Source organism: Monocercomonoides exilis (assembly GCF_001643675.1).
Source record: "Monocercomonoides exilis strain PA203 chromosome Unknown scaffold26-1319188, whole genome shotgun sequence".
In the NCBI taxonomy this organism is placed as follows: domain Eukaryota; phylum Preaxostyla; order Oxymonadida; family Polymastigidae; genus Monocercomonoides; species Monocercomonoides exilis.
Genome location: NW_027150571.1, coordinates 1177665 through 1199047, shown reverse-complemented (window position 1 = coordinate 1199047; position 21383 = coordinate 1177665). Strand labels below are relative to the sequence as shown.

The 21383-nt window shown below is 37.0% G+C and overlaps 7 protein-coding genes across 7 annotated transcripts; 4 read left to right on the top strand and 3 right to left on the bottom strand.

Annotated features, from left to right (window-relative positions):
* Positions 1 to 3886: 3886 nt before the first annotated feature.
* Positions 3887 to 4303, top strand: MONOS_11868 (uncharacterized protein; the record flags this gene model as incomplete). Its single annotated transcript, XM_067864439.1, has 1 exon — positions 3887 to 4303. The coding sequence occupies one exon, from the start codon at positions 3887 to 3889 to the stop codon at positions 4301 to 4303; it is 417 nt and encodes a 138-aa protein (XP_067726416.1).
* Positions 4304 to 5503: 1200 nt separating this feature from the next.
* Positions 5504 to 5812, bottom strand: MONOS_11867 (uncharacterized protein; the record flags this gene model as incomplete). The annotated part of the gene is made up of 1 exon (XM_067864438.1): positions 5504 to 5812. The coding sequence occupies one exon, from the start codon at positions 5810 to 5812 to the stop codon at positions 5504 to 5506; it is 309 nt and encodes a 102-aa protein (XP_067726415.1).
* Positions 5813 to 8114: 2302 nt separating this feature from the next.
* On the bottom strand, positions 8115 to 8591 carry MONOS_11866 (uncharacterized protein; the record flags this gene model as incomplete). Its single annotated transcript, XM_067864437.1, has 1 exon — positions 8115 to 8591. One exon carries the CDS (start codon positions 8589 to 8591, stop codon positions 8115 to 8117), a length of 477 nt encoding a protein of 158 aa, XP_067726414.1.
* A 510-nt stretch (positions 8592 to 9101) lies between these two features.
* MONOS_11865 (uncharacterized protein) lies at positions 9102 to 9455 on the top strand (the record flags this gene model as incomplete). The annotated part of the gene is made up of 1 exon (XM_067864436.1): positions 9102 to 9455. One exon carries the CDS (start codon positions 9102 to 9104, stop codon positions 9453 to 9455), a length of 354 nt encoding a protein of 117 aa, XP_067726413.1.
* A 28-nt stretch (positions 9456 to 9483) lies between these two features.
* On the top strand, positions 9484 to 10463 carry MONOS_17680 (uncharacterized protein; the record flags this gene model as incomplete). The annotated part of the gene is made up of 2 exons (XM_067870623.1): positions 9484 to 9653; positions 9962 to 10463. The coding sequence occupies 2 exons, from the start codon at positions 9484 to 9486 to the stop codon at positions 10461 to 10463; spliced, it is 672 nt and encodes a 223-aa protein (XP_067726412.1).
* A 1683-nt stretch (positions 10464 to 12146) lies between these two features.
* MONOS_11864 (uncharacterized protein) lies at positions 12147 to 14241 on the top strand (the record flags this gene model as incomplete). Its single annotated transcript, XM_067864435.1, has 4 exons — positions 12147 to 12160; positions 12446 to 12593; positions 12632 to 12739; positions 12772 to 14241. The coding sequence occupies 4 exons, from the start codon at positions 12147 to 12149 to the stop codon at positions 13387 to 13389; spliced, it is 888 nt and encodes a 295-aa protein (XP_067726411.1). The 3' UTR covers positions 13390 to 14241.
* An 812-nt stretch (positions 14242 to 15053) lies between these two features.
* Positions 15054 to 18045, bottom strand: MONOS_17679 (uncharacterized protein; the record flags this gene model as incomplete). Its single annotated transcript, XM_067870621.1, has 7 exons — positions 15054 to 15316; positions 15512 to 15713; positions 15764 to 15896; positions 16388 to 16508; positions 16626 to 17049; positions 17269 to 17698; positions 17906 to 18045. The coding sequence occupies 7 exons, from the start codon at positions 18043 to 18045 to the stop codon at positions 15054 to 15056; spliced, it is 1713 nt and encodes a 570-aa protein (XP_067726410.1).
* Positions 18046 to 21383: the final 3338 nt, after the last annotated feature.

Here is a 21383-nt window from a genome sequence, read left to right as displayed (position 1 = left end):
GTGTCTGAGTCAGTCTGGACAGTACTTCTAACAAGGAAAGAGAGATGCCATAGCAGCAACTTTCTCACAATCAGTGGTAAAGATGTGGCTGAAAAGGTTCATATATCATTAAAAATCACTGAAAAAAAAAGCGACAATCGTTCAAAGAAGGTAAAAGACGTTCCAGGCAAGACAATGGATCCCAAAAAAAACTGGATGTGATGCAAGCAAGCTGGAGAAGTGTTTCGAGCAACCGCGGTTGCTTGGAAAAGAATTGGAAGAAATCATTTTTGAAGGAAAACGAGCGTTCATTCGTCCCTATCTGTAATAATTGGAATTTTAGTTAAAAAATAAAATTGAAGTTCACCCGAAACCTGTTGAACAAAAGCTTTGAAAGAAAACATTAACATTTCGCACTGACTTTTGTCTGATTCAAAGATTCTATAACGTTATCAATTTGGTCTGCTTCAACATCTCTTTTTCTCTTTTTTTCAAACCTTCTCTTTTTAATACTTCTTTATTTTCTTCTTTTTCACAATCTACCCCGGACACTTCTTTGACCTCCTTCCATTTTTTTCTCATTTCAAAAGCTCTCTCTATTTCTCCATAATCTCTCTCTTGCTCCTCATCAACATCCAGTATTCATCTTCATCTTCAAATACTTCTCACATTATCTCTGTCCTTCTGTAATTTCTTCAGCAGATATCCTTTAAGACTTATCTGCTTCTTCTTAATCCCCTCTGTCTTATGCGTCTGAAAGCTCTTGTTGAATTCGGTTAATCCACGAAGCTCTGTACAAATCAATTTCTTTGGTTTGAAGCAAACCAGACACTTTTGCCACATCTGCTTCCTCCTTCATTCACCTCAGCACTCCCACTCCAAGAGCCTCCAGAGCCAGAGATGCCATGGCTACTTCCTCCTTCAACTATTTCTCTTTAATTCTTTCCACAAACACCCTGCGCTCTATGTGATAACTTCCTTTCAATCCATATCTTCCTTTCTTCCTCTATCTCTTCACGCTCCTTCTTAACCGTCAGTGCAATCTCGGATGGCGGTAGAACCACATCTTCCATCCTCAACACCGCATCCTGTTGTGCCTTCTCCGCAATCTCCTTCAAAGGCAAACTTCAACGGCTTCACATATGTACAACGTTTTATGATATTAAAAGCCTCTCAATTTTGTTTTCCGACTTTGGCACTGCATTCGTCATCAAGTGAAAATTAACAATCAGCCTGCTTTCCAAAGAAAACAAGTCCAATTTAAAAAATTGATGTATAATTGACATGTTGAATTTTCATCAAATTCACACAAACATCTGAGCTATTTTCACTTGAATTTCCTATTATATTGAACAAAAAGATGGGAGTTATTTTCAATATTTTGGAATTCTTTTTTTCATCACAGTGAAATGAAAAAAGAAATAACTCAATCATTTGAAGTGAGTGAAAAATTACAAACGATGATTATTTGATTTCATAAAGAGTGAGCAAAAAAAAAGTTATTCATGATAGAAGCGACAAATTGAATGAATAAATAGAAAGTGAATGTCGGTGATCACATATCATTCGCTTAATCCCGGAAAAAAGAAATTCACATACGGATTCACTGCAATGTGCAGTGATAATGGAATAACAAATGTTATCGAAAACAGTCTCCACTTCACCTTGCGAAAAGATATGACCATGTCAAATTGTTAAATTCTCCAGGAAACAAATCTGCATTGTCATTGAATGAGTTTTGAATTATGATAAAAACTTTTATTTGTTTCTTCACTGAGCTGTCCTATAAGAATTTTGGTTTTCATAATAAACGATTTGAATTTTCTTGTCTCTTATTTTTTGATATAGAAAACCTCAAAAAATCTTTGGCTTCATCTTCCTTCTTCTGTGGAAAAAATCTCATGATTTGTTTATTTTTTTGTTCCAGTGATAATCATATAATTTTTTATATCAGCTGAATCATCCTTGTTGTCATTTCCTATTGCGTAATTATTCAGTTATCATCAGAGTGTTTCTTGAGAAGAAGTTAGAGAAGGACTGATTTTAACAATGCTGACAGCTTTTTCATTTAGCATTTCTTCGTATTCTCACATTCGTATTGATCTTCTGCCTCAGATAGTTTATAGACTCTTTTGATGAATATCTATTTTGAATTCATTGCTCTTAATACATGAATTTTAAAACAATAGATAAAAAATAATTAAAAAATACCAAAATAAAGCTCATTTATGAATAATGAACGATTAACATCCATTGAGACGGAAAAGAAAGTTGGTTAATATATAATTATCAATTATATTTCCGCAACTGACACTTTGTGACAAATATGATCAAAATTTGTCAAATATTTTTCAATTCATTAAATCATTGTGTGTATTTCATTTAACATTCCTTTTTTTTTTTAATTGAAAGGGAAATGTTTTTGAAAATAATATGGGAAATGACACGTCAAAATGACTCGTCCTTCAATTTGTCACTGACCCAAAAAAAATTTGTCAGGTCAGACAGGCTTATATTAAACATTTGAGACTATTTAAAAAAGAATAAACAAATTGAAAAAGTGATGACATTATTATTGATAAAAGAATTTAATTGATTCGTTGTGAAGTGTGATTAAAAACCCAAACGTTAACATGAATTCTGTTATTTTTGCTTTTTTTCTTCTTTTCTTTTTCTTTTCTTTCTTTTTTTTCTTTTTTGTTTTTATTGTTGAAATTCAATAAATACATTATAAAAAATAAAAAAACAAACATCTGCAAGTTTATTTATCTATTTTTAAAGAGAACAAATTTTTATTGTTTCAATTTTAGTCTTTGATAAAGATCAAAGGAATTATTTATTTATTTTTGATCGTTTGTTTTGCTTGTTTTAAAGCAATTTTTTTCCATGTTTGCTTTTAATTACAATGTCATAAAACATGCAAAATGAAGTTTTATTATTGGATACGTTTTATGTTTTTATCTTTTTTCTCTCTTGTTTTTCACATTTCATCATTTGTGTCAAGAAATATTAAAAAATGAAAATTTAGAGCTGATATTTTATTGTAGAATAATTTATTATGATGCCATGAAAATATGATAATAATGCATTGGTAATTTTAATTATAAGTCATTTTAATATCAATTAAATATGATTAAAGTATATTTGTCATTTTCAAACAATGATGCGTGCTTCTTGAACAACAACATTTGATTAAATTTTCAAAAAGGAAAATTCTTAATGAAATCATTTTTTTAAAAAAAAGATAACTTGAAACATTTAATAAACATTTGATCGAATTAAATTTTCATTTTTTCATATGGCATAATCTTTTTGAAAAATCAGAGATCTTCCCGTTATAGTTTTTTGTGAAATTAATTATAATATATCACAAAACAACAATGCACCATTTATGTATTTATCACAAACGAAACACATTTCTTATTTTTTGTTATTTTCCACAAACCAAAATAGCTTTTATTGAAAAAATTTTTTAAAGGGAAATTGTTCATAAATTAACAATTCATATTTTCAGAGATATGTGAAGAAGTCGTTGCTTTCATGGTACGTTTTTCTGATATCTTTTCACAACACAATTTTTGGTGTCTATTATAATTCATTATTTGTTTATTATGAACAAATATCAGTATTATAATATTTTTCATTAAAAATGAAGCGTGAATCAAAAAAAGAGTAATCGCTTGCGTTGAACATTTATTTATCATGTTTGTTTCATCACTTGTCGATATTATTTTAGTTGTTTTTTTTTCAAAACAATCATTTTTGAACAAATGGCAAAAACGAATTAGAAATTCTTTTGGTATAAAACATTAGCTTTTGAAAAGATGCAGAAATCATTTGACAACAGGTGATTGTATCTTTGGATCAAGTAGATACACAGCTTAAAAAACTTATTGCAAGATATGAGATGAAGGATTTTACAGTGTGTAGTTTGAGAGAAAGAGAACAAACAGCTGCTCAGATCCTGTTCTGGGTGGCTAATCTTGCGCTTCATTCATTTGATGAGATGGAAAACCCACTTCAGTCATTGGCTAACTTGAGTCCCCACCTTGTGTTGTTCTCAGAGCATATGGTGATCTGCATTGCAATGCACTCAGATTGTTCTTCTGATGATTCGGATTCATCATCCATCTCTTCATCAACAGTTGCGACATCTGCAAGTGATGATGATGATGAAAGTGACTCTTTGCCTTCATCAACGTTTGAGGATGAAGACGATTTCAAAAAAGAGTGCCTGAGATGGAAGGCACCCGAGCTGCTGATGAATAAGAAAATGGGAGCAACAAAGGAGTCAGTCGCATTCTCAACAGGGATGATACTTTGAGAGAGGGCTTAAAAGTGAATAAAATGTTAATAATATATTTTCCTTGAGATATATTATTGTTGTCAATGCATTTTCAGTGTTTTCTTCTAATTTTTGAAAAGTTGCTTAATTTGTTGTTTGTTTTGTTATAATTTTTCTTTTCTTTTCTTTCTTTTTTTTTGGAGTCCTTGGTTAAAGTTTTTTGAGTTGAACTTCACTTCGTTTCTCTTTGTTGTCCGAATCAAATACCAAATTTTATTGTGAAGCTATGAGAGAATACAAATATTAATGAATAAAATTCACATTGATTTTTTTTAAAGTTAGCTCCTTTTATACATGCAAATAACAAAATGAAATGTTTCAAATTTTCACATAAATCACAATGAAACAAAACAACAAATACAAAATTATATTCAATACCAAATTTCTCGTTTTATTAATTTGCCAAAGCATCATTTTCTAAGAGCCTCAATAATTTTTCATTTCCTTTTCCTCGTCGTTGCCTCTCTCATAATATCCACCTTCGATCATCCTCCTCCAAGTTATTCACAAGCAACTCTGCGACATATTTGAAGAATGGTACTAGATAATCTGAAACGGCCACAATCTGCTCTGCTGAATTTCTTCCAGCTGCACTTATCATTTACCACTCTAACAGTGCAGAAGTGTGTTTTAAACTTCATCGTACTCTGTCATTCCACCTTTGCAAGGAATTCATCCATATGATTATTCGACACAACTAATTTTCTTCTTCTCGAACTTTCCTTTGTTCTTCCAGAACAATGCGCGTTTGTCTCGGTGTCAGTTGGTGCAAGCTTCTCAACAATCTGTTCTTCATGTGGATAAATAATTCTTCGCGCTTGCGCATCAGTGGCAATCAGCAAAGCAATGTTGTCCATCCTTTACAACTGCAGCGTATGTTCCATCTGTGCATGTTTAAGATTACTGTGCAATGGGTGACAGCGAAAAGGCTTCTTCTTGGCTTATATGCAAGCTATTTTCCTCGGTCTTTTTGTTAGAAAATACGATGCTCCATCTTTAGATTCCTTCAAAGGTTTTCAAACCATCTCTCCAATTTCTCATTCTTTTTTTTCAATCACTTGCTTGCACTGTGCTTGCAGATAATAGAGAGGATTATACATGAGATCGAACGAAATCAACCCACATTGAATTGGGCTTCGATACCAAAAAGTGCCTGCACAGGGTGTTGATCCACGGAGGCTATGTGGACGAGAACAAAAGGATCTGTGGGCAAAAATTCTCAGCGGAGAGGTTGACAGAGGCAGAAATCGGGCTTTGCGAATAAGAAGAGGAGGAGGAAGAAAATGATCTGAAGGTTACTGGAGGCGGCGACGGTGAGGGAACATATGAACGTGGGCTTTGTGTTGGATCAGTCCATCCAAAGAATGCTCTGTCATGGTCACTATCACCTTCTCTGTCTTTTTTGTTGCTGTTAAAGGCATCCTGACGTAATCCAAAGGCGAATCCTATAATCTTCCTATAATCAAGCATGAATCCAAAGTCCAACATCCTGTCAATCTCGTCAATCGCAAAGAACTCTAAGCACAATGGCTTCTCCTTTTTCCCTTTTTCGCTGCTTTCTTCACCTGCAAAAGAATGTCTTGAGCTCGAGCTGCTTTCGCTTGGGTCCTTCAACAGGCAGATGCTTCTTCGTTCGATCAGATCTATTTGTCAGTAGGTTGTTGCAACTACCGTGAATGTTCATCTAGTTTCCATGCAACACTGCTCCGTGATCTATTCTCCACATTCATCGTTTCTTCATTTTAACAACCTGTTTGTGGTTTCACAAGCACTCAAGTGAAAGCCTTGAACTAAAGAACACCGTATCCAGCGGCTTTTCCAAAAAAATCTCAGCAGATTCTGTGAAAGAAGAATATGAGGAGGATAAAAAAATTGAAGGTTTTTCAATGTCTGGTCGATTTGCAATTTTTGTACTTGAAGGAGAAATGTCATTAATAATGTGTTCAATTAACGCTCAATTTGAACGGAAAATTCTTTGGCATGTGCTGTAACAATGAATGTTCAACGTTTGTTTTCTTTTCTCCACGACTTATTTCATCTGATATATTTTATAACTAACAATTCAAATTCTTATCCAAAAGAACATACAATAATTAAATTCAAAAGGATAAAATCGATGAACGTATCAGTAATTACAAACCAAGTTAATCAGAGCATTTCATTTGCAATCAGAGTGAATGACTTGAAATATTTGAAGCACTCTTCACTCAGTTATGCATTTTGCTTTATATGTGAAAAATAAATTGAAACAAGATTATTTATATATAACGCCAAAAGATAATTAAACCCTTATCTAAATTCTTCATAATTTAAAAATCACAGAGCTTATTCACCTTCACACAGACCCAACTGAAATAATCAAAAATTGATCTTTGATAAATAACAATCCTTTCATGTGATGGTTTTTCAAAGTTTTAAATTTCAAAAACAAACCTGAAAGAAGAAAGACTCTCAACATGGGAATCATGAATATAGAATAAAATTTACTGGTCAAAAAATCTTTTTGAAAAATAAGAGATCGTCGGACAATTATTTTCCATCAAATAACAAATAATATGTCAAATTACATCAATGTTTAAATACCGTACAAACCATGAAAATAACTCTAGTCTCACATTTTTTTTTTTGAACAAACCAGAATAGAATTTTTAATAATTAATCTGAAAGGAGGTTTTTTTTTTATTTTTCCTTCTTTCATCTATCCAAAGCATTATCAAACTTTTTGCTTATCTTTCTAATGAACATTCTTTTTGTAATTTGAATTATGTTGTTTTATTAAATATGCAAATAATTTAGTTGCAAGAATATGACTCAAAACATGTTTCATGAAATAAATGGCATGTATCACAATATTTTGTGTTTCTTTTATGGGAAAGACTTTTGATAAATAAATAACGAGGTTTGTTGCATTTCTTTTTGTTGTTATTTTGTCATGCATTCACTTTGTAACATATCGAAAATACGAATTTATAATAATTATTTTTCTTTTGCATCAACAATTCAATGCAATAGATGATTTATCGAATTCAAGGAGGATTATTTGTTGTCATTGGTAGGCTCTGTTCATGCTTCTGCATCGAGAAAAAGAAGAAGTTCATTGGAAGCTGCGTATTGTAAATTACGAAGCTGTAGAATTCCGATGACTTGTCTTCCGTGGATTCTGCAAGTAATTCATAGTCCTCTCCAACTCTGAGCTACCCGCGATTCGCTTGCCTGAACATCATGAATGTTTCTTCATCCTTCTCTGGCAGCAAATATTTGTGCTCTGCAACTTCTAAAGCTGCATCTATACCTCCTCTGCCTCGTCAAAGAGGAGAAGCTCAAGCGGCTTGGCTCTTTTGTTACAGAACGTGAGCGCTCACATAACCTGTCACACACATTGCGTTATCGTCTCTGGTTGCACACAAAAAGGAACAAGTGTCGGAGAAACAACAAGCGTATGATCTTTCTTTTGCTTTGCCTAAAATGTGTTTTCTCCAGACAAGTTCGGAAGAAAAAGAGGAAACTTAGAGGGATCTTCCTGTGGATCTTCCAGCGGCTTGTCAGCTTTTTGCTCGGTTTTGAAGGATGTGCGATTGCCACCTTGCGAGCTGTGGAACGAATGATTCGAGAGATGTTAGCGACTAAAGTGATACGAGTTGCATGGAAGAGGTTTCTGGTGGATGACGACGTGTGTCTTGTATCTTGATGAGTCCACCACGCAGAATTAGTGGAGGTATATGAGAAAGTCCCAATCAGCAACTGTTCGTTCATTGCTTTCTTCGACTTCCTCTTTAAACTCTTCTTCCTTCTACACTTCCTCTTCTCCCTCTCCTTCTCCTTCTCTTTCTCTTTCTCTTTCTCTCTCCCCTTCTGCTTTTCCATTCTCTTCAACCTCCAAATGTGGGGAGAAAAGCCGCTGATGATGAGAGAGAGAAGCTCCATGTTGAATGGCGTTCGAGTGGATGCGATACGGAACTGCGACAATAGCGAAACAAACACCCTCATTGAGCAGATGAATACGATTAGTTGGCTTGGTTTGGGGGAAGGAGAAGGAGAAAGAAGAGGAAGAGGAAAAGGAAGATGGGGAAGAAGAGGAAGAAGAAGAAGAGAGGGAAGAGATGATAGGGAAGAGAGAACTAGGAGCAGAAGAAGATGAAGAAGATAAGGAAGAAGAAAATGGAGGCAATGCAACTGCAGGATGAGAAAAAGCTGAAGACGACGAGGCAAACGAATAAGTTGATAAGAAAGAGAAGTCGTTTTGGAGAGAAAGAGGTAGTGATTGCATTTGAATGAGAGGCTCATAAATGCAATTAATGTCAAATAAGGAAGTAGTCATCCGAAGAAAGACATGCGAATCCATCTCGCTCTCCTTCTGCTTCATTCTCTCTCTTTTTTTTTGATCTCTTCTTTCTACAGCTTCTCATCATAACTTGTTTTCTCTCTCTTTTAACGTCTCTTTTCCATCTTCAATTTCTTTCAATGCATCTTCCTGCATCTTCACCATTTCTTCTTCCTCTTCCCTATCTTCTCACTTCTTCTTCTATCCTTCTTCTTCCTCATCCTCTTCTTTTTCACCTTCACAATCTTCCCATGAACCTTCTCCCCTCTCTTCTGCCCCGTCATTCATCAAGCAGCGCCCTCATATCCGCGACAACGTCTTCGAAGATCAGCAAATGGTGTTCAACGTGTACGGGAAACTCTAATCAATGCGACTACTCAAACAGACCATCTTCAACCGGCTTCTGCTCCTGACAACGATGGCAGAGTTGTCGCGAACAGAGGCGAAGCTCTGAATATGCAATTTAAATTGAGGCCGTTTCAACAACAGCTGATGCTGCTGCCCTTTCAACAAGCACAATCACACAACCCGCAGATCCAGCTTATGGACTCTGACTTGTCTTTGCACGTAAAACACTCCTTTTTCAACCCCTTCGCTCTTCCAAAGTCAGACAGCCATCACCATCTCGGAGACGCAGCATCAGAAATGGAACATTTTGCACCTGAACCCGAGCTCGCACTTCACCGTGCATCTGTTATAGCCACAGCCACAGCAGCAACAGCAGCAATAGCAGAAGCAGAAGCATTAATTGCACAACCAGCCAATATCGTTACTTCGATACCTCGCGCAGCCAGCTCTCCTTCGCAATAACACTCCTTTTGAATATGGCGAGTGCAATATGGCTGACGTTCCAGCAGTTCTTTCCCCCTTTGCACAGTTTGAGCTGCAGAGATCGACTGTGTTTTGGCTGCTTGGCTGTATCAGCCTCACCTCTTCCTTTGGAGGCGTTTCGCTGCATGGCGAAGCAGGTGTCCGTGCTATGCTGCAGCTGTATCACTTGTGCAGCGAGTTTTATCATCACGTGCGATCATTCAAATGTACTCCGCAAAAGTCGTTCTGCATACGGTGGAGGATCTAGTCGTTTTCTGGGGCCGGCATTATTGCAAATGCAACCACATCACCTTCTTCTGCTTCTGTTTTTGGCTCTTCTTGTCAACGTGGAAGAAGAAGCGGAAGTTCAGAGCAGAGTAATTTGAGTGCAGAAGATGGAGTAGTCAAAAGAAAGGGGAAAAGAAGTGCAAATTGAAAAGACAACAGAGAAAAAAGAGCAAACTTTCGAAGAAAAAATGCAAGTAGCCTCACATTTGAAAAACCAGAGATGAAGTAAACCACAAACTGCACATTAATTATCCACCACGCAGCGGCAATGGAAGTGGGAATAGCAACAAAAACAACAGTGTTATTTCCTCCTCTTCTGCTCTGCAGATGAGCTGTGGGAACGACATGTTCGACAGCTACCTGACAAAGCAGAGATTGGCAGTGATTGCGTCTGGAATGAGCGACACTGCACAGGGCCTGTCGATCATCTTCCTGATTTTTGTGGAGTCGACTTCCACTCTTTTCCAGTTGATACGGATAATACGTGTTATGGCGTTTCTTCTGAGTGAACCAGCGGTGCTGGGGTGTGTGCTGAGGCGTGTGCTGAGGTGTGTGCTGAGGAGGTGGCATATCATCACTCAACCGATGAACAGGGAGTATCACAAAGTGCTGGCAGACTACTGCTTTATTTTGCATGAGTTTCTTATCTTTGCACATTTATCTGCGGACTTTTCGAAGATCATTGTTATGCGCTTCTTCATCGTAATTATCGAGAAATAAGGGTCGGTGCTCAATGTGCTGAAGTTTATATGCGACCCGCAAATGTTTATAAAGCATTTAAAGCAAACTGTGCTTTGGAGAAATTAAACGTCCTTCAAAGGCAAAAATGACTGAAAAAATTACCACTTCGAGCAACAACAGCGGAGAAGGAAAGAAGTTTGTTTCAGTTCAGCCCGTGTGGCAACATCGGTATCTTCCTCTACATATTCCACAAGCTCTTCTTTCAAACTTCAGCAGCTGATGCCTTCCTTCTCTTTTGCTGCACTGCCTATGAGCAGCACCCCAACCACATCAACCGCTTCTTTCTTCTTCTTCTTCTTCTTCTTCTTCTTCTTCTTCTTCTTCTTCTTCTTCTTCAGCATCACAAATTCCTCTTTCACTGGTCTGTGATTCGATCGATCATAAGTTGTATAATAATATCCTTTCTGAGCACAACAATTTGATTTCTCCTTCTTCTGTTAACTCTTCTTCGTTCTGTTCTTCCTCTTAAGACTCCTCTTCCTCTTCCTCTTCACTCATTTGACAATTGTTGTCAGAAATGATGTTGTAATCGCTGTATTCAACATCTATCTCTATTGCATCCAGCATACACACAGCACAATCAAACTACATTCAACATAGGGAAGAATTAAAGGGAAAGACTGATTCCATAACTATGGTAATGAAGAGATTTGTGATGAAGTTGGTTGTTATTTGACGGTTCATGTTCATGAATCAAAAAAGCGCGAGAGTGTTGGAGTCTGTAAACAATTTCATCCATATTTCTCATCGTTTTGGCCTTCATTAGTAACAGGTTGTAATATGATAAGCGTGTACGTGAATCAGGCGAATTTTTTAAAGAAGGAGGAAAAAAAGTTGTGGCTGCGGAAGATGGATGAAATGCATTGTCATTTATTTAAGAAGTCACAGGATACATTGAAACCGACAATTCAGATGAAAAATCATTTTGGAATGGCATTTTCTGTAATAGGCGCGAACATTTGATCGTAAGAAACTTCCGTGAGAGTGTTTCCAAAATTTTCATTCTTCAACTTCTTTCGTTGTTCGTTCTGTAATTCAAATTTAAAACTTCAACAATTTTTTTCAAAATAAAGATTATATGGGGCAAAATATTTTCCTTCAGGCATTTTCATTGATAAATTATGTTCTTTTCAATGACTTTTTGAGATCAAAAAACAAAATAAAAATGGGTTTATTTTTTAACATTCATGAAATGTTGGAAAACTTAACGTTTTGATTTCAACGATACCTGTTTACGGATGTGAAAATCAAATTTATTTTGAAATCTTAGAAAGTTTAGTAATGTTATAAGAAAAACAATTTTTTCATGCTTTGTGCTAAACATGTGTTACAGATTTAAAAATTTTTTGCCACGTCCGTCAGGACTAAAAAATGCACGTCAGTATTGGTATAAAAAAAATATTGGGTCATTCTTTTTGAAAAGTCGCTGTAGATCAAAAATTTGTCCCATGAAAGTTAATTCAAAAACACTCCGTTTCCATTATTCAAATGATAATAACGAATATTCACAGTGATGTTTGTTGGTTCATAACAAACTTCTTTATGAGAAGAAATACGTTTTCATAAAAAATTATATATCAAAAATTTTGATCAAAATTTAAATATCAGTTTTTCCATGAAAAAGTGTTTCACTTGATTGAACTACTTTGCAATTGTTTTTAAATGAAATGTGCAAGGTATGTTTCGATTCTTTTTCCTTGCAAACTTGTTTTTCGTTGTTAATTCAATTTTTTCTTTGAATTGAATTTTCCATTAACATTGTGTACATGAACTTGACATAAATGCAAAAACTGAACACACATATTCGATGCATCTGAAATTATGATAAATTTACTGGTTTTCATTTTATTTTAACAAATATATTTTTTTTTTATTAATTTATTATTCAATCATGTTTTTTGAATTGAATAGTCAACAGTTGATAGCCAACAATTGTCTTTTCAATAACAATACAAATAAAGATCAGAATTCTGGAGCAATATCAGATGCGGAAGCACAAAATCAGCCAACGGAGGATCAGCAACGCTATGTGCAGGAGAAGCGAACGAAGTGAAAGTGAAAGGCTACAATTTTGATGGATGCTTTTGTTCAGCAACAGATGGCCTGGGGGTGAAGAATTTTTCTTCGATTATTGAATGAAAAACCAGATTTCCTTATTTCTTCCTCATTTGGTGCGAACACAGAAAAGTGGTGAAATGATATCTTTGTCATTTCACCAAATCTGGAAGAAACTGTTAAATCAGAAAACATCACAAGTGTGACAGATTCATTGGATTCTCTTGAGAAGGTTCGAGGATATGACAATGGAAACAACAGTGTGGCCATTCCTCTGTGCATCTATCTCCTTCCCACTCCAGAAGAAATTCATGTGAGCAACACCGAGGCATCTGACCATTCTCATTGCGGAATTGTCCAATTCCCTTGTTTAACTTTGAAGCACTCACTCACAAGGTTGACAGGAACAAAGAAAGTTGTTGTGAATGGAATGATTTCAATGGGCGATGAATTGGCCTTCTCTGATCAAAAGCATGAAATCAGAGGAAACGATGACCAAAGTGGCTGGACAGTCTCTGATTCAAGTTCAACATCCATTTCAGCGATGATAACAGCAGGTACTGAAACAGAATTATCAAAACTTATCTTCTCTCTTTCATCTTCACTTCCTCTTCACTCCATTTTCAATGTCTCTTCATCATCATCTCTTCTTCCTCCTCATCCTACTACTCTCTTCTTCTATTCCAAACACAAAAATATGCACATTGATCTGATAGCGAAACTTCAATACACTTGCATCCCTTTCACCATTGTTATCTCATGCATTAGCACCACAGCACCGTCCCACATACAGCCTACAGTATCAAAACCACAAGTTCAGATACACTTTTCTCCTTTAACTACCATATAATCATCAACAAATCCACTTCTACTCTTTGCAGATTCTTTTTCTCCAGAAACTCAAGAAGCACTTTTTTCTTCGCATCCTGCGACATATTCTTCCTGTCTCCACACTCTGCCTCCAGCACCCTCCCTTCTGCTTTCACCCCACCATGAGCCCTCACTCTCTGCTGCAACACACATTCGACGACCTAATCATCAAATGTACTTGTTATTGCACAAACACTTTTCTCAGCAAGAAGCATAGCGGACAAAATTACGTAAAAGTGCTTTCATTCTTCAGTGCAATGCTTAATGTTCTTTTCGCACTACCACTTTGCAGCACGATCGATCCTGTCGCTTGCATCAGCACCTCTGTCGACATCTACGAAGATGTCGTGTTCATCGTCACCACATCACACGCATTCATCCGCACCGCATACATCTTCTCCCACTCCACAAACTTCCTCACCTTCCATTCTTTCTCATTTACCTCCCACTCTTCGCTCACAACATTCAAAAACTCCTTCTCATCCATTTGCTTCATCTCCACTCGTTGCCCCAAGCCATTCAACTCCAGCCCTTGTTTCCTCTCTTTCCTTCTCCTTCTTCTTCTTCTTCTTCTTTCACTTCTTCTTCTGTTTCTTCATCATCATCATCTTCTTCTTCTTCATTTTCTTTTGTTTCTTCTTCTTCTTCTTCTCGTTCTCATTCATTTTATTCTTCTTCTTTTTCTTCTTTCTCTTCTCATTCTCCTTCTTCTCCTCTTCCTCCTCCTTATCCAAATTCATCATCGTCTTTTTCCTCTTCCTCTTCAACATCCAACTTCTCCTCCCACTCTGCCTCTTCCCATGCTGAAGTGCTTAACAAGACTCAAACTCTTTCTTGTTCTCCATTGAAGCTGATGCAATACATATCCCCAATCAACCCTTCTTCTCTGCCCCGAGTTCCTTTGCAGCCGTCTTCTGTTCCGACCCGCTGGAATTCGAGTTAGCTTTTGTCGTCTGCATCTGTCAACCGCTTCTCTTCTGCCTCTGCTTCATTCAGCACTTCCGAGAAGAGGCCTGTTCAGACACAAACACAGCAGACATTCGATGACGTGAGGCTGGTTGTGCAGACGGGAAAAATACTCCAAACAGCTCAGAATGCAAACTCTGTAAATAATGGTTCGAATAATTCCACTTCTTTTTCTCAGACCTCTTCTGCTTAGAATACTCAGCTGCAATCACCCAGGCAGCCCAACAAGACACTAATTCCTGTGTCCCCCACTCCCACTCGCATAACAATACAAACAGTAAATGAATCTTCAATCACTCCAACCGGAAAAGGAGGAGAAAATATCCAGTTGCAGTCCGTGAACTCTGCGCTCAGTGTGATATCGACAAACAAGACGAAAGGATCGATAAATCTGACACTTGGAACTCAATCTACTCAAATGCCACTTGGAAATTTAGCGTCTTCCTCCTCCTCCTCCCCTTCTTCTTCCTCTTCCTCTACTACTTCTTCAATATCTACTTCATCTTCATTGACAGTTTCCGCCTTTGCCTCTGTCTCAGCCACTTCCCCCATCTTCCTTGTACCCTCCATCACTCAAACAACCACGTCAATAGCACGGACACACTCATTAACAGCATTCCGCTTTGAAATAAGCACCTCAAACACTCCATTTTCTACCACTTTTGCGTTAGCCACGCTTCACTCTTTCTTTGATGACACATCGTATTCTGTGTCTGCATCACTGTTGGCTCCGACGATTGTGCTTGGGGGATCTTCAACTGCGTCCATTGCATCATCATCTTCTTCTTCTTCGTCGTAGTCTTTTTCCCTTCCACCTTTATCTTCCTCTGCTTCTTCTTCCTTGGCCTCTCTGACTTCTCCAACATCTTTCGCTTCCTCCTGTTTCTCTGCTCTTCTTTCCTTCTCTCGGCCCATCCAGCAGATGTCTGCATCTACCTCGCCTGGCACTGCACTCACACGACAACCTCAGCCTTTATCTCAGTCTCAGTCTCAATCTCAATCTCAATCATTGTCTTCCTCTTTGAACACGAACTCTCTCCACACCCGCACTTCCTCAGCCACATCGCAGTAGTCAATCACACAGGCGAGCTCTCCCTCGCGTCAGTCTCATTTGGCTCAGCCAGAAAGCCTCCAACAATCTGCTGCTGTTGCAGCCCCAACAACCTCATCAAACTTGCCAGCTGCAGTCACTTCGTCTGTTATCATCTCCACCACTTCCTCCTCATCTCTTTCATCAGCTCTGTCTGCTCCTCTTTCCTTCTCCACTGCTGATGCCCCACCGCTTCTCATTGGAACATACTCTTTATCTTCACACACCTCGTCGCAGAAGCGCTTCTTCTATTCGCCTCCTCGTCTGTTCAAATCCACCTCTCCTCTTGATGATGTACCTCCACCAATGCCTTCGTCACACTCTTCCCATTCGTCGCACAAGTGCTCTTCTTCTTCGCATCAGGAGATGAGGCGGTCGATGGAGCTGCACAAACACCGTAAAGCCAATGATACAAGCACATCGATGAGCAACTTGTCAGAACACACGCATTTGACATTCAGTTAAAAGCAGGTGCTTCCAGAGATGCATGTGCTGAGGCTGATGAAGAGAGAGAAGAAGAGGAATGTGACAGATGAGATATTTGAGATGATGAGGAGGATGTGTTGAAGGAACAGACACTCAAAAAATAGAAATTGACGAAGAAGAAGAAGAAGAAGAAACAAAATTGTGATGAAGATCTTCTGCTGCCATCTTCAATGCCATGGAAGCATCCATAGGAACAACCGCTGAGAAAGCGTGGTCGGTTAGAAATGGCGTTCGAAGCATCACAGCCGTATTCACCAATCATCTGCACAGCATTCGACTGTCTTATCTAAATAAACTCCTCTTCTGAACCGAGCCTCTTGTCTGACGTGTTGAATGAATCCTGCACCGATCCTTCTGCACCTCTGCCTCCATTCACTCACCAAGCCATATCAGCTACGTATCCGCATCAGGCGCCCCATCAAACACACAGTCAAACGCATGCACTGATGGTGTCGCTGAACAATTGCTCAGAATCTCCTTCGCTTTTCCTGCTCCAGCTCCTTCTCTGCTCTGCCGTGAAGCTTCAATTCCCTTCTCAGTTGAAAACTTCACCTTCACTGAATCATCCATGTGCAATACCTAACAACGCTGTCACTCCACAGCACAGCAGCCGCGGCTTCATCTCAATGTGCGCATTCGCATGGCGGATCAGCTCATCTTGGTTATAAAAATACCACAAGCAGGCTCGTGCTCCTCTGCTTTGTACATAAAACGTTTGACAAGCGCACAAAACTCGTCTGCCAAGTCTTCTACAATCGTGTGCTTCATCCATGCCACCCCACTGTTGCATATAGAACCAGAATCTCGCACAGCTCCAGAAACGACTGCTTCTTCGATGTTGTGCTTCTGCTGTGTTTCCGTTCGTTGATTCTCGACGCTGCACGACTTCTTGGCTGCAGCATCTTCAGCTCGTCCAGCATTGTCACCGACTGCCCATCTGCAATGCACCGCTTCATTATCCACGCGCTCCCCTTTCGCATCGGCACACAGATCATCAGCCCGCCACCAGATTAAACAGCAACGAGTTTTCAGCTCTTCTGCCTTCGCTCGACCTCTCCTCCCCTTTTCTTTTCTTCTTCTTCTTCCTTTCGTCGTCCTCTTCTTTTTTTTTCAACAAAACAAACAACTTTCTTCCCCAGCTTTCTCATCGGATATGTCTTGTTTCTCATTCATCTCCAAACCATTTTTCGACATTTCCACCTGTACCTCATCTTTCTTTTCTCCATCTGAAGTAATGCCCAAAGACCCATCTGCTGCTTCTTCTTCAACTCTCCTATTCCCTTTTTAAATGCCATTGGACGGAGAAGAACTGCACACTTCTGGTTCAACTGAATGCTGCTTGTCTGCACCCACCTCAGCATCAGCCTTCACAAACCTCAGCCCACTCAGCCCAAGCGCCTCCACAACCAGCGGCGCAATCGCTTCTTCCAGCTTCCCCTGGTTCTCTTTGATTCTCTCCACAAACTCTCCGTGCGCTGTCGGATACCCGCCTTTCTCCTCATTCCCATCACCTCCCTCTTTCCCTCGATCTTCTTTTCCCTCTTCTTCTCCCTCTTTGCCTTCCCTTTCTCCTTCCTCTGCCTCTTCTCGCTCCTCCAGCACAGCCAGCGCAATCGCTGCTGGAGGCAGAACCACATCTTCCATCCTCAGCCCCGCAGCATCCAAACCTTTCTCCACAATCTCTCCCACTTCACACACTGCAATCCCTCGACCCATTACTTCGTCGTCCAGCTTCACCGCCACACACCTCGACTGCAGATATCGCCATATTTGCATTGAAGGGCCAAACTGATCGTAGATCGATGGGAACACATTCACATCCACAGCAGCAAAGATCCGCTTGCTCCCCGAATTCGTGCCCAGCGAATCAGCAAGCGGCGGAAGTGGCTCCACCAGCGGTGCCGAAAGCATCGCTGAAAGCGCCACATCGTATGCACAAACAACACCCCCATACAGTACCGCCCGCCGAGCCACAACATATCCCCACAGCGCCCGAGGCGACAGCAGCAGCTGCAGCGACAGAGGCATGTTCCACCCATACACCCCAGCTGCGTCAGGCACCAAAATCCGCAGCCGTCTCTCGACATCTTCCATATCTGCTACATATGTGTATTACGCTGCAACCTCCGAGGCATCCGAAGGGTCAATCGCATGCGCTGATGACGAAGATGAAGATGATGGCTCATCATTCTCTGAAGATTTCTTCTCTTCGCTTTTCCGCCTCCAGAATGTCGAAGTTGATCGGCGTGCTGCTCCTGTTGAAGACGAAGAAGGCAATGGTGTTGAACGAAGAGATTACTGCTTCACTGCCAAGGCCACAAGAAGTTTGATGAGATATTTCTCATCATGTCAGCCAGAAGTACCACCCGAAGAGCTAACAGCATCCACATTTGTATCAAAATGGACGAACAGCCGAAAAAGCCTGCTTTCTTTATTCAATTTGAAAAGATTGAAGCAGAACATCTTTATATAATGCATCTGTATAAACTGAAAGGGAGAAGGAAAAGGCACATAACGAGATGAAAACAAGTTGTTTGACACAAACTGTTTAAATATTAATATTTGAAAAGATAACATTTTTGAGTTTGTTGCAAATGGAGATTAATTTTGAAAAAAAAATGTATCATTCCACAATTTTCCTATATTATATTTATTATTGCTTTTTATCACCTCCTTTTTGAATAACTTTCGATTGTTACGAGTGAAGTTTTGATAAATCTTTCCTGTTAAAAAATTTCTTAAAAAAAATTCAAGAATTCAAGCAAATTAATTTTGTTTGGTTCACAACAAAAGAAAATAATAAAAACTTAGATAGCATCCATAAATTCATAACGAATATTCGAACTAATGAAATGAAATTGAAGAAATTAAAACTTATCTAACATTTGATTCAAATAGCTCGTAAGCTATAGCAAACAAAAGAAAATTCTATTTTATAATCAACGTTCGATATGTTATCATCAGATTTATGAAATGTTTTTCTATGATAAGATGAAAAAACTGACAATATAAAATATTTGACAATAAATGATGGGAACGGAATGATCACTATTTTTTGATCATTTTTGATCTGATTTTCAGATCAGTTAAACGTTTGCGACTTTTCAAAAAGAATGACCCATATATTCAATTTTTTTTATTCTTCGAACTTTTCTTTGTTTCATAAATTAATTAAAAAATACTTCCCTGCAGAATGCTGACTCCATTAACAGTCACTGACTTCACTAACTTCACTGACGGTCCGATGATCAATTCATTTCAAATATGATTTTTTATCATCCTTTTTTTAAAAATGCATTTTCATTCTTCGTTTATTTGAATAAATATTTAATAATATTTGCATTTGCAATTATTCGTTCCAATAATTGAGGTTCTGACGTGAACATTATTACTCGGTCCGTCAGGAAACCAATTTTATCTGTCAACAGCCACAAAGTCACACATGTTTACTTTGTGCATAAAAAGCTTGAAAGTCCGTATTTTCCCCCATATGTGTACGTCTGATAACAAAAATAGTTATAAATGAAATTTTCATAACAAACTGAAAAACTTTCACACCTTCATTTTCAAAAATTTGACTATTGATTTGTGATCTTGGCAAAATTCATCGCATTTTCAAACTCCTTATTTTGTTTTGAAAAAAGAGAATTTCAACAAATTTTGCGTGTTTTTCTAAAAAGAAATCAACTATTATTCCGAATTCTCCGTCATTTCTACAAAATCGTGCCTTTCTTTAATTGCAATGACTCACAGAATATTTTTGTTTGATCGAAAATAAATAATAAAAATTTAACATGAAAAACAGAACTTTCACAAAAAAATCCAAAACATCACTAAAATGAACAATTGTTTAAATACAATAGTGGATTTTGATTAAAACAATAGAATAGAAAATTTAATATTTTTTGATCTTTAAAGGGTGGCAAATTAAAGTTTTCCGACTTTTCAAAAAGATTGTGCCATATTTCTTGACACTAATGATGAAATGTGAAAAACAAGAGAGAAAAAAGATAAAAACATAAAACGTATCCAATAATAAAACTTCATTTTGCATGTTTTATGACATTGTAATTAAAAGCAAACATGGAAAAAAATTGCTTTAAAACAAGCAAAACAAACGATCAAAAATAAATAAATAATTCCTTTGATCTTTATCAAAGACTAAAATTGAAACAATAAAAATTTGTTCTCTTTAAAAATAGATAAATAAACTTGCAGATGTTTGTTTTTTTATTTTTTATAATGTATTTATTGAATTTCAACAATAAAAACAAAAAAGAAAAAAAAGAAAGAAAAGAAAAAGAAAAGAAGAAAAAAAGCAAAAATAACAGGATTCATGAAAATGTTCGAATAAATACACAAAACACAATTGTGTTCTTTTTTTTGCGAATCTTGAAAAGAATTAACAAACGTTTTTTCTTATGAATATTGTATTATGATATGGGACTAAATATTTGACTTCGTGCATTTTCGTTGAAAAATCATGCACTCTCCATTGATATTTTGAGATCAAAAAATATGAAACAAATGGGTTTATATTTTGAAATACGTTTGATGTCACAAAACATTATGTTATAATATCAATGATGTTTATTTGCAGTTATGAAAATCTAATTTATCTTGAAATATGATAAAGTTTAAAAATGTTAAAAGGGAAACAATTTTTTCATGCTTTGTGCATATAAAGCTTGAATATCCATATTTTCCCCCATATAAGTTTTTCAATTTTTTATTCAAATGGGGGAAAATACGGACTTTCAAGCTTTTATTGCACAAAGCACAAAAAAACAACTTCGCTCATTATTCATGTAACTTTCTCAGATTTCAAAATAAATTTGATTTTCATATCCGTAAACAGTCATTGTAGAAATGATAACATAAAGTTTTCCAACATTACATGAATGTCAAAAAATGGACGTATTTGTTTCAAATTTTTTGATCACAAAAAGTTAACCTATGGTGTATAATTTTTTGATGAAAATACCTGAATTCTTATATTTTGTCCCATATTTTCAGGGTTTGCTTATATACTGATAATGTTGACAAATACACCATAAATAATTCGAATTCGAAAATTAATAATTCAATTTCGTTATTTATTAATTCGATTTCGTAAAAGTTTAAATCAATTTCGGAATGAAAGTATTTTTGATTTGTTGAACGAATAATTTATGTTTTTCTTTTTATATTCTCGAAATTATTATCTCATTGTTTCATTTTGATTATCAATATTAGAAAAATGATGCATTATCAAATAAAAAAAATTATTTTTTTCATTTTGTATGAAAAATATTTAATTTCAAGTTGATTCAAAAATAAAATGAATTCATTTTCATGTTTAAAATAGTTATTTTCCTTATTTTCACCAAAGAAACCGAAAAAATAGATGGGAATATTTTCACTTTCTTTTGCAATTCCATAAATGAGAAGAA